A 12,584-nucleotide genomic window follows, 5' to 3' on the forward strand; every position below is an offset into this window, starting at 1 on the left:
GGTGAAGTTCAAGGAAAAATGGGTGGGACAAGTGTGCCCTGCAGCAGGTAACAGTAAGGTGAAAGGGAAATGAGAGTAATAGTAGGACTCATAGAAATGGGGAGGAGTGCTGTGTTTTATGGGAATCTCATAAAGCAGGACGAGAAGAGAGAAACAGTGATAATCTAGTTAGTATGACCCAAGTGATGAGCAGTCAGTGTTTAGGGATGAGGATTGAAAGATTAAGGACTTTTACAAAAAAGTTCTTCTCAACATTTTGTTTGGGTTATTGAGAAAACTTTGGATTTGCCTCAATGGTACAGGATTTAATGAAGAGGAAGAAAATCACTTGGTGTAGGGCAGGGATGCAGGGGAACTTGTATAGCAGGTTGTGGGAGTAGTTGTAAATTTGAAGGCTATGTAAACATTAGTCTAGTTTAGAGGCCAAAACTGAGTTTGTGGTATCTTTGACTAACTGACCATCCAATTGTTTTGTTTTAAATGGTAAACGTTCCATGTGTATACCACTTCAGGTAGTCTCCTCAAAATTTTCATTATAAAATGCTAACAAAATTGTTGTTTGTGACTTGAAAAGCCTTTTTGAAGTCAGAGTGGATGGTCTTCTGATTTCAAAATTTCTAATAACATAAGTCGGTGCCCCAAAATTTCTGATAAAGAAAGATATGGAATAGATCTTCAGGGTCAGCATGCAGAAAGAATAACAAAGCTTGTGCTTACAGATGCTTGTTTGAATTAAAATAAATACTGGAATTAGTAGAAATCAGATGACAAATCTTGTACCCCCTGACGATTATTCCTTCTCCCATGGTGTAAGGGGAAAAAAGTTTATTTGGGGATTTTATTTTTGTGCTTCAGTATAATAAAAATGAGTTGTACAAATGAATTAGGAAGCTAGAGGAGACAGCTGAGAGGTAGTTTGATCTTATACATTATGTGGACCTGAAGACATGATGAAGCAAAGTATCCCTTGGGGAAGCAAGGGCAGCAATTTTCAATCAGTAGCTATTTGTGTAAAATAAATAAAATAAAAGAATTGCAGCCAATCACATTAAAAATCAGTTTACTATAAAAGTTTTCAGACATTAGATCTGGCCAGCCTTTGCTAGAACTCTAGATTGAAGTCAGTTTTGAAAAACACTTAACATTTAATCTTGTAATACTCAACCCTGTAACTTGTTCATTAGAGCTGTTACTTAGAAGCACTTTTTTAAAAATCAAATTGGTATTGTGAACTTGGACTTCTAAGATAGGTGCTCTAGAGGTGCTAAAGGTGAAGGTCATTTGCAAAATGTATCCATCTAATCACAAGTGGATAGTGTTTATAGAGTCAGTTGATACTAGCCACCACTTATCAACAAATTATGTAGTGCTATTGAATTGGATTGCCTATAAATCATAAAGCTTAAAAAAGAGGAGCATTAGCTCCTCTTTCCTAGCAATAGTTTTTTGCAGTGTTCATGTTTTAAAAACGAGCGTTGAGTGGCATCTCCATTTCCATTCACAAATAGAGGAAAACCAGAAAAATCACGCAGTGTGTAAGGGACACAAATACCTAAATGAATGGTTATTTATGGAAGCTAGGAAAAAACCAAAGCAAGCCCTAGCAATGTTTTCCTTACTAATGTAAAATCTGCCAAACTGCCCCATAAAAGGGTTGCTCGGGGAAAAATTCCTGTGCGTAGAAGTAATGCATATAAGAGAAATACCCTGATGTAACAGACTGAGTAAGAAGAGCTAAGCAGATGTTGGTAAGATACATAACACAAAACCAAAGACATCAGCTAGAGAAGGACAAGATGGGGTTTTTTTCCCAATTGCAGAAATTGACTTTGATGTAGTACACAAGGTGTAGAAGCATTAGTCTTTGAATCTCTGTGGAGAGAATTTTCTTACTTTTTATGAAACAGTATTAATTCCTGACATAACTCTTTTTTTTTTTTTTTTTTTTAGAAGTCTGGAATGAATGTTAATTTTGGGATATAAGCTTGATGCTTTTGTGAATAACTCAAAATGCTAACATTGCTGGGCAGGAAATGCAGCTTGAGCTTGTGGTGGTTAAAATTGATTTACAATCCAAATGGGCAGTTTGCCTGCGCAATCTGAGTAAATGATGTAGGCAACCATAATATTAAGGTAGACTATGATTGAAATATCTTTTGAATTAATTCTTAGCAGCTAGTAATCATGAAATGCATTTATCAAGGTTGGTTGTACTACTCAAAGCATTCAGAAATGTGACTCCAAATGCATTTTCCTTCAACTGCTATGGGCATATTTATATTAACTTTCAAACTGACACAATTATTCAGTTTTGTCTCTACACTATTTAGGAGTGTCCTTTGTTTTCTCTTTTGCTACATTGCCTTGTGCACTGGGTATTAATATCTCTTTCTGAAATGATAGACCCCCAGAGTTGTCCAGCTTGAAGCAGTATTATCTTCAAAACCAAGCACTATGAAGCCGAAGGTTTGTTTTAGGTGTTCTTAAAAATTTTAAAATAAGGAGGGGATGCTACTATGAAGGACATGGATTGTGTAGTCTTATCCGTGCCATGAGACTGTAGATGCTGTGGTAGACAGTGTTAACAGGAGTCGAGATACCTGGTATCCCATTTTTTCATTAATTTCCTCCTGTACTTCAATGTCAAACTCGGAGAAAGGTATATCGCCTTTCATTAGAAGTAGTTAATAGCACTTAACTAAAAGATTATACATAATTGCCCAGTAAATGCCCAGTAAAACTCTTTAAGTTTTTTGGTTTTTTTCCCCAGTTCATTGTGGGTAATGGTTACACAGCTGTGGGAATTCAGCAATGATGGATAAAGTGCTGATATCACAGTACGATATTACATTCAGAAATGCACACCACCAAACAACAATAAGTATCGCTATTATACAAAATCTGTAACAAAAAAAATCTTCCTCTGTTCCTCTGATTTCTGCCGTGCACTCTGAGTCTCCTTTCTTTGAAACTGGATGCTGTTAATTAGTGCTTCTCTGCCCTTGGTGGGGAAGGGACTGAGAGTGAGCTCTATCCCGCCCTTTCCTCTCTCTGGTGTCCTGGCTCTAAATGAAGTTTCTAGCAGAACCGACTTGTGCATATGGAGGTCAGTGGATCCTGGGAAGTTCTGTGGAGATCAGGTGCCTGTAGCTGCACTGCCAGGGTAGCAGGAAGGAGTTTGAAGATTGCCATAGGAGAGGCACAGGTACCTCACATGAGTAAAATTAGACCAATGAGGCCAATCAGAGCGTTGATCTCTCCTCACTAACCTTTCTGCTCCTATGTTTTTAGAAAAAAGGCTGTATTTGATGGTGGTGTTATTATTATTATTATTATTATATAATTACTGTTATTATTTATTTATTATTACTATTGCAGTTCATGGTGCTCAGTTGTTACCTTTGTTACTGACATTAGAAGACTTCTGCAGAAAATGCTGTTAGCAGGGGTAACACTTGGAAACAGTTCTAGCTTGTTTCCTGCCAAATATCAGGAAGGTAGTGGCTAATAGCAGCAATCATTAATGCCATTTCCTTTGGATAGTACAGCTTGTTGACTAGTTAGAAAGAATCATGATACTTGGCATTTGCAGGTAAAATCAGAGATAGCTCTTACACCAGGGGACAATGATGTCCATCCCTGCCAGAATAACCTTCTAGCCCTGAGGCTTATTTCATTGCCGTGAAAAGTGCAGGCGGCACAAATACTAGCGAAAAGCCCAGTGCTGTAGCCTGCTTGACCTAGAAGTACACTGTGCCTGCACAAGAGTCCTCAGTGCGGGGACCGGGGGGAAGAGAGGATCCCCTCCAGCTAAAAAGCATCAGAGCTGCTGCTATGAAAAATCACCTCATAAATTCCTCTGGTTTTGGACTTCATAGTGTCAGTTAAACGTCTGTACTGCCAACTTCTGTCACGTGCAGTAGCAAACTGGCAGCATAGTCTGGGTGGTCCTTACTTAATCCTCAGGTCTGAAAGAGCTGCGTTATGAATAAAACACAGGGATTCAGTTGAGCTTTATTCTGAGCTATGCTTTTAGTGCATTTTTAGTCTTGTCAAGTTTGTGGCCATAGTGTTTGCACATAGTACACATATATAGCACATAGAGAATATATAACTATATAGCATTTAGTGTAGTTCTTTGCTGCTCTTCACTTGTATTTCCATGGTATACATCTTCATGGAGGATGTGCTGTGACTATCTGTAACTCATGGCTTCTCTTTTTTTTTTTTTTTTTTTTCTTCTCCAGGTGAGCTAAATGCAGTTTTGTGGTTGTAGAGCTAGTGCTGATAAAGCAATTCTGAATACTTTTAAAAAGACCTTCAGATACTGAGAATACTTCAGACACTGTGGAGCTGACAGGTTGCTAGGGTTGTAATTTGTTACTTGCATATAATTGGAATTTCCATAAAGTTTCAACTCCCATTTTTATTTTCACTTTTTTCCTTCTCAAGAGTTCATCCCTCTCAAACCTGTCTTCATCTAATGCAGACAGGCGTCTTTTGAGTTGGGATTTGTTTTACCAGGACTTTGTAGGAACTATTGCATCCTTATCACTAAATATCATTAAATCTCATGTGCCTTCACACAACCATCATTCTCACACTTTGAGTAGCAGTGGAGTTTTCTGTTTGCTTGGGGATTTTTGGCTATGTCTGCAGGAATCTTTGACTGTCTTGAAATAATTTTTTGGCCAGGCTGAGCACTTGTGTATCTGTGTTGATGACTTACCTACATGAAAAGAGGTAATCTTAGAACCAAGCTGCATTGGTTTTTGCCATAATTTCTTTTTTTGTTTCCAGTTCTGCAGAAAGTTTTGGTGCTTTCCCTCCCCCCAGCTTAATCATCCCTGTTTTCTCAACTGTACTTAGTAACTGACTTGTGTGACACAAATAAGTTTACTGCAAACTAATTTAGTTGTAAGCTCACATAAGAAGCTTAAGAAGGCTGAAGAGATCAACGTTTATGTTATATTATTAGTAGGTGGCAAAAACTGCAGTAAAACTCCATAGGTTTTATCTGAATAAGTTGATTTTAGTAACTGGAGAATTTTCCTACTTGTAAATATCTTCCTGGTTGAAAATAGCTTCTTGAAATGAAGAAAATGGAAGTCAGAGTGTGCTTGAGTTGGCTTAGTTGTTTCACTGTTAGTTTTCAGGCTGACCACTGTGCAGCACCATGACATTGTATGTGTAGAATTTCTAGTCTTACATGATAACACGTGACGTTGATATGCCATTTCATCGTAAAAGTAAGTTTCACATTAGCATGGTGATACAGAGAATATAGTCATAAAAGTGAATTATGGAGAGTTCTTTGATTCCTGAAAATCTCTGAATGTTTGTTTCATGATCCTCAGAAGTTTCAATTTTGAAAGATCAAGCATTGGGCTTTCCAGTATGTGGGTGCAGGCCAATAATTGGAAGATTGAAGCCTGCAATTTAGAAATAAAGCAAAACTCCATACTCGCTAATGTTGCTAATTAACAAGAGGTTAATATGTGAACACCTGCTTTAATTCATAATGCTTGACATCTGTATCTATTGGCTTTTGTTTCATGTTTTGTTTCAGACATCTTTTGTTTGTTTTGTTTTGTTTTTTTCTTATCCATCTTCAATTCTAGAACAACCAGAGAATGGTAATGATGCTACTGAATTGGGCAACTTTATCATACCTGAGATTAGTGTCACAAGTGTGGCTGGAGAGAGGACCGGGAATGGGGAAAAGAGCAGAGCACTAGCAGAGAATGATGTTCAGCATTTACAGGGAGTACAGGAAACAGCTACAGATCCTAGAACTGACAGCAAAGGCATGCCAGAAATCAGGAGGCAAAAATCTGTAAGAAAAATGATGGAGGATGGAATAAACTCATCTGGCAGAGTGCAGTTTTAGCAGAGCACTGGTAGCTGCACTCTAAGGTACCACTGTTGATTGAAAGGGTCACTGCTGCATGTTTGGAGAATTAAAGTATGCAGTTAATATATTTGCATGTGTAATAACACAAATGCATGTATTGCACACAGCCTCGTCTGTGCCACAGACAATGACGACATACTTACAAGTAGATTTATTTAATCTGGAGAAAATACACTGTGAGACTCAACGTACCTTTGAGTTTATTGAGCATATTTATTGGGTTTACAAAATCCAGTGATCAATGATATAAAGAATCCATCAAAATGGATGTAAAAAGTATCTCGCTGTGTACCTCAGATTTCCCAAGTTCCACCTTTCACGGTATACTGGAGATCTCATGTTGTGCTTGAGTTTCCAACTCATACCACCAGACCTTTGATGCAGAAGGTGACCTTTCAGTCCTAAAGCATTCTTGGGTTGCTAAACATGCAGGTGCCATATTGGGTGTCCTGGGGCATTGATCACATACCTTTATAATTAATGAGCTTTGCAAAATCATGTATTGGAGAGCTTGCTCAAAATAAGATTTACACTTTTTTGTTCTGTGTGGTATCTTCTAATCTATAAGTTTCTAATCTCCTGCATGAATTAACAAGACTGCATTTTTTTTTTTCCAAAATCACTACAAAATGAGATTGTGGGCATGCTTTTTGATCTAGTTAATGCAGCATTATTTGCTGTAACTTTATATCCTAATGAACCTTAATTCCAAAATGTAATGGAATAGGTAAGTGTTTTGTCTTCTGTTCTCTGTTCTGTTGTATGGCTTCATGCTCGTAAATATCAAAATCTAGCAATACATAAAATCAATAAATGTGTGAAAGTCAATTGCTAATTCTTTATTTCTTTTTCTACCATGCAGGTAATGCTGATTTAGCAATTCAAGAAGAACTGATAGAAGTATCTGAAACTGATGAAGGATTTTACTCTAGGGCTGCTTCTAGTACAAGTCAGTCTGCCCTATCTAACAGCAGCAACACGAGCAGTAAGAACGTTTTAGGGAAGAGCCAACGAAGGTCTGGAGGAAGCAAAGCTGGAGGAAAAGAAAAAGAAGGAGAAACCTGCAGAGAACACTTGTCACGAAAACAAACTCAGAGAGCCATGAGTGAGAATCTAGAGCTTGTGTCTCTGAAGAGACTGACACTGACAACTAGTCAGTCCCTGCCTAAGCCTGGCAGCCATAGTCTGGCCAGAACGACCACTACTGTGTTTAGTAAATCCTTTGAACAGGTCAGTGGTGTCACAGTTCCAAATAATCGTGGTGGTGTATCTGGCACAGAGGCAAACAGGTTTTCAGCTTGCAGTCTTCAGGAAGAAAAACTGATATATGGAACAGAAAGAACAGATCTTCTGATTTTAAGCAAACAACCTAATCAGCAGCGACCTCCTAGTATTAGCATAACTTTGTCAACTGATTGATATTAAATTGGCAAGTATGAAAAATAAAATATTGAGGGTTTATGCTATTATTGGTACAGCTCCTTAATATGCTATACATTCTTAAACCTCAAGCCCATAAATTCTTATTTGGCTCACATTTGACAGCACTAGTGAATAGACAACAGTTGTAATTATTTTGTGTCAACTTCTAATAGCTTGGGAAGTTCCTCTTTGACTTACTGTATTTATACACCTGGTTGCTTATGGCTCCATGTGAAGTTTATAACTTCACCAATTTAATAAGCATTGATTGGTTGTGTAGCTACTGACCAAGATGTGTGGCTTTTTACAAATGCACAGTAGGGGAACAAATGGAGCCTCTTTCCCAGATTCTACTTTTTCACTACCACTTGGCGTGGGCAAAACTGCCAGTACTTATTTTATTTAAGAGGAGTCTTGCAGTATGGGCATGAAACATTGGAACAGCATTGTAAGAACAAACATTCTCTTATGTTAGACATGAGAAAGCTGTGCTTACATGTAAGGTTAAACCTAGAAGCATCAGTTCAGTGTTTGATGTTATGGCGGTTTTTGTAATGGTAGTTAGTACATGTTGCAATGTTCATACTTCTTTATGCTATATGAGTCTGAATTATAGATGCATTTTGGTTTTTCTGTACGTCTTTGAAACTAGGCCACAAGTCATACGGCAGCAGTACTTGTGGATGGGCGTTCTTCTCAGTTGCCATAGTAGTCACTCTTTCGACTTGCAAATTGTGTGACAGACTGTCTTTCAGATTCTTAAATATCAGGCACAAACCTACTCATTGAAAAGTCGCCGTCATCACTATTTTTATTATTTATGGGGAAGAGATGTGCTGATGTAACAATGTTAGGTAGGAAATAAGGTATGAGCCCTTTGCACTGACTCAAGCAAATCAGGAGTGTGAATGTGTTTAACGTGAACTTCTTACTTGAGACTGAGAATACTACCAAAGGATGTGTACTTTCAGTAACTTGCAAGCACAAAGGGAAATTATAATGTAAATATAACTAGCACTGTAATTCCTAGTCTTTTATATCTATTATTTTTCTAGTTTGAAATTCTAAAACAGCAGCCTGTTCAAGGTTACCTAACCTTTAACCTCCAGTTAGTTTGGTGACCTTGTTAGTTACCAACTTTTATAACGTTTAGATTTTAATTAAAAATGGACATTATAACTTCTTATGCAGAAATTTGGAGAAGCAATAGCTGACAAAACCACTCCAGTAGCAGTGATTAGCTGATAAACAGATAATATATTATTATGAGTGGAGAAACAGGATGAAGATCTAAGGCATAGTCATTCCCAACTGTCCACATTTCTGCAGCTAGCGATCCCTTATTGTCAAGAACCTTGTAACAAAGCAAACACTAAAATTCTGGTAGACTTTCTTATTTGCCTGGAGATAAGTTTAGATATCCCTTTTTGACTGAAACTGAAGCACAAGTAACTTTTAAGCAGCTAATGTTATTCAGGTTTGTAGCAATTAATAAGCCGGTTAATTAATGACAAGAGATGAGGAGATGTAGTTGATAGGGACAAGCAAGTTGTAGAATTCTAAGACTGCAGACGAGATGTGTACGTTTCTTAATCTTCACCAAAGTCTGTGGAATAGCTGCATCTGTCTATAGATGGTTGTCTTCACCCGAGAGCCTGAGTTTAACTGAATGTGCCACACCTTCTCATTCTTCAGTTTGTTGTGTGACACTGTTCTATTCTAGTAATGCAGTGTTTCACCTTTTTTACAATGAAGTGTTTTCTTAATTGTACATGAAAACTTACATTCCTAATGTATAAACTACGAGTTTGTCCTGTTTAGTGTTTAATACTTTGGCCAGTGAAATAAACTGGTTCCTTGAAGTTGTATGTTTTTGTAAATACTTCGTACAGCAGAAAATTTTGCCTCTTTTTTTACAGGTTTTTCTGAAATACACATTAGACAGCACATTTTTTTCAGACCGAGTAATGCATGTGGCTGCTGGAGCATGCATAACCACAAGCAATAGCAGGGTTTTGGGCTGCTGACAGCAGACGTTGGCTAGCACTACACGTACCGAATGCAGAGCTCTTCCCCTCCTTGAAATTTGTTCTAGATGTTACAAAGAAATAACCTGCAGAACTTAGAGCTGCCTCCTGATCTGCTCTTGCAGTGTAGCATTTAAGGGTACTTTGGAAACACTTTACAGTAATTTAAATTAAAACATAAACTAGAATAGATAAATACAATTGCAATTGACAAATGTTTGTTGTGATGGTATTAGTTGTGAGTTAGCGTTAAGGGACTAGAATTTTTAAGTTGTTCTACTGGTTTTGTTTTGTTTCATTTAGTTCATGATTGTTATCTCCACAGTAGAGACTCTTTCAAGCTGGGTGTTGGTATAAAAGATGTTTATTATACTGAGAAGATTTAGTCACTTTAGCTATAAATAATTAGAATTTTGAAGGATCTAAAATGCCATAAAATGTAGATATGTAACATAATGTTTACAATACTGTTGGCTACAAGTCAAACAGTGGTAAAGTTAGTTTATCCTTTTATTTTATCCAGCTAATTATTCTAACTGTGGTCTGGCTTAAACCCAAGACATAGGCTCATATTGGTACAACTGAAATTACATAAAGCTTCATACTTTTTTGAGAAAATGATAAAAGGAAAGGTTCTTGGTACTAAAGGCTGCTGTTTCTATACATAAGTGGCTTCACATAAATATGTATGTATTGGTCTCTGGAGCAACTTACACAATGAGCATGTTTTTGTGAACTGACATCACACCTTGATACTGATCAAGTCTAAATAATTTCTTTCCTGATATGAATAATAAAACTGTCAACTGTGCTGCTTTCTTTTCTCAAAAATGGAAAAAAAAAAAAAAACAACAAAAAAACAAAAAACCAAAAACAAACAGGATAGGGGAGAGGGAGGGTAGAATTATTTGTTGTCCAATATCCATGGATTTTGGAGGATTGAGGAGGGGTGGCGAGGAGAGGGAAGGGGGGGAGTAGGGCAGGAAGCAGATATATTAATTCTTTCATGATATTTCTAAAATTATCAAGCTCTTGGGTTTTGAGCATTATCTGATCACTTTAGACTGATGAATGGAAAATGTATATTCAAGAAGTAAAGGTCTTCTAACAGTGTAAGGAAAACCTATTACGACATCCCATATTGTAGTCTGCCTGGGAGTGGGTACTTCTGATATATACACTCCAAACGCCGTACCCGGCTGCAACATTCTGCAGGAAAAATGCTATGTAGAAGTGAATCATCTCAAATTATAAGTTGTTTTAATGCTGATGTCTATAACTGACCTTACTGTTTTAAATCAGTGTTTCCAATGACGGCTTTGAACAGCAACACTTTCGAAACTTTGTTGAAGCTGAGAATAATTAGTTTTGTTGTGAGAATCTGTAACGGTGGCGCAAAAAGCGTATGGCCTCTAACCACTTGCTGTAGAGCTGCAGCGACTTTTCTGAAGGGAGTGAAATGTCCTTGAATTGCCTTGAATACCTGACAGATTTGACAGGTAGAGAAATATATAGCTATTTTAACCACACTTCTCTCTAAGGAGGTCTTTTCTGATTTCTATGAGGATTCTAGAAATTTCTAACTTAATTATTATGTCTGATATCTTTTGTCAGTGTTTGAGGCTTACAGTGCTGTATATAGGTGTGTAATATATTGCCTTTTGTATTTGTACAATTCTACTTCTAAGCCTAGATGTGTACGTTTCTTAATATTCACCAAAGTCTGTGAAATAGCTGCATCAGTTTATAGACGTCTGTCTTCACCTGAGAACCCGAGTTTAAATGAACGTGCCACACTTTCTCATATTCTTCAGTTCGTTGTGTGACACTGTTCTGTGTGGTAGTAACGCAGTATTTCACCTTTTTTACAGTGAGGCGTTCTCTTAATTGTACATGAAAACTTACATTCCTAATGTGTAAACTGCAAGGTTGTCTTGTTTAGTGTTTAATAATTTGGGCAGTAAAATAAACTGGTTTTTTTGAAATTGTATTCTTTTGTAAATACTTTGTACAGCAGAAAATTTTGCCTCTTCTTTACAGGCTTTGTTGAAATACACATTAGATAGCAATATATTTGTTCAGTTTTCATTATACACATCTAGAAGTCACACTAAGGTTGACCACAGTAGTTGAAATGCTGAATACCTATTTTACAGAGTGTAGGCTCTGCAAATGCAGCCTTGTCAGGTAAGGCACCATGCCTGAACCGCTTGGCTGAGAAACACTACTGACAGGTGGTCATGGTTTAACCCCAGCTGGCAACTAAGCACCACCCAGCCGCTTGCCCACTCCCCCCTGGTGGGATGGGGGAGAGAAGCAGAAGAGTAAAAGTGAGAAAACTCATGGGTTGAGATAAAGACAGTTGAATAGGCAAAGCAAAAGCCGCGCACGCAAGCAAAGCAAAACCAGGAATTCCTTCACTGCTTCCCATGGGATCTCAGGTGTGCAGCCATCTCCAGGAAAGCAGGGCTCCATCACGCGTGACGGTTACTTGGGAAGACAAATGCCGTCACTCTGAACGTCCCCCCCCTTCCTTCTTCCCCCAGTTTATATACTGGGCATGACATCATATGGTGTGGAATAGCCCTTTGGTCAGTCAGGGTCAGCCCCCCTGGCTGTGCCCCCTCCCAGCTTCTTGTGCACCTGGCAGAGCAGGGGAAGCTGAAAAGCCCTTGATTTAGTACAAACACTACTTAGCAACAACTAAAACATCAGTGTGTTATCAACATTATTCTCATACTAAATCCAAAACACAGCACTATACCAGCTGCTAGGAGGAAAATTAACTCTATCCCAGCTGAAACCATGACGCAGCTAAAAGGTAAGTTTGAGCAGATGAGTTGTAAACTGGTTGATGGCAGCAGATGACTGTCCTGTCAGTGATGCAGTGCCACTTGGGCAACTTGGTAGTTTTGATGGTCTTAATATAACAGTCGTTTGATACGCAGCCATTATCTGCAATGTGTCTTTATTATTAGATCTTCTATCCAGCAATCTTCACTGTGTTTCTGTGACCTGCTGGCGATCTGGGGGCTGTTGGCCGTCTCTGCTGCAAGGGCGCGTGTGGCTGGCTCCTGTTGCCCTTGTTCATGAAGATCCCCAGGGCTTTTTCTGCAAAGCTGCTTTCCAGCTGTCTGCCCCCCGGCTGCTGGTGCCTGGGGTGGTTTGTCCCCGCGGCAGCACTTGGCGTTGCCCTTTAAACTTCCCGAGATTCATGTGTT

General features: G+C 38.3%; 1 protein-coding gene across 1 annotated transcript in view; it reads left to right on the forward strand.

The window, feature by feature from the left end:
• HYCC1 (hyccin PI4KA lipid kinase complex subunit 1) overlaps positions 1-11,328 on the forward strand; it is a 51,195-nt gene extending 39,867 nt beyond the window's left edge. Inside the window, exon 11 of the mRNA XM_082328599.1 lies at positions 6,777-11,328. Coding sequence (XP_082184725.1) covers positions 6,777-7,333 — 557 coding nt within the window. The 3' untranslated portion in view covers positions 7,334-11,328. The remainder of the gene's footprint in view (positions 1-6,776) is intronic.
• The last annotated feature ends 1,256 nt before the right edge of the window (positions 11,329-12,584 follow it).

This window comes from Platalea leucorodia (genome assembly GCF_965183815.1).
Source record: "Platalea leucorodia genome assembly, chromosome: 1".
NCBI classification, from domain to species: domain Eukaryota; kingdom Metazoa; phylum Chordata; class Aves; order Pelecaniformes; family Threskiornithidae; genus Platalea; species Platalea leucorodia.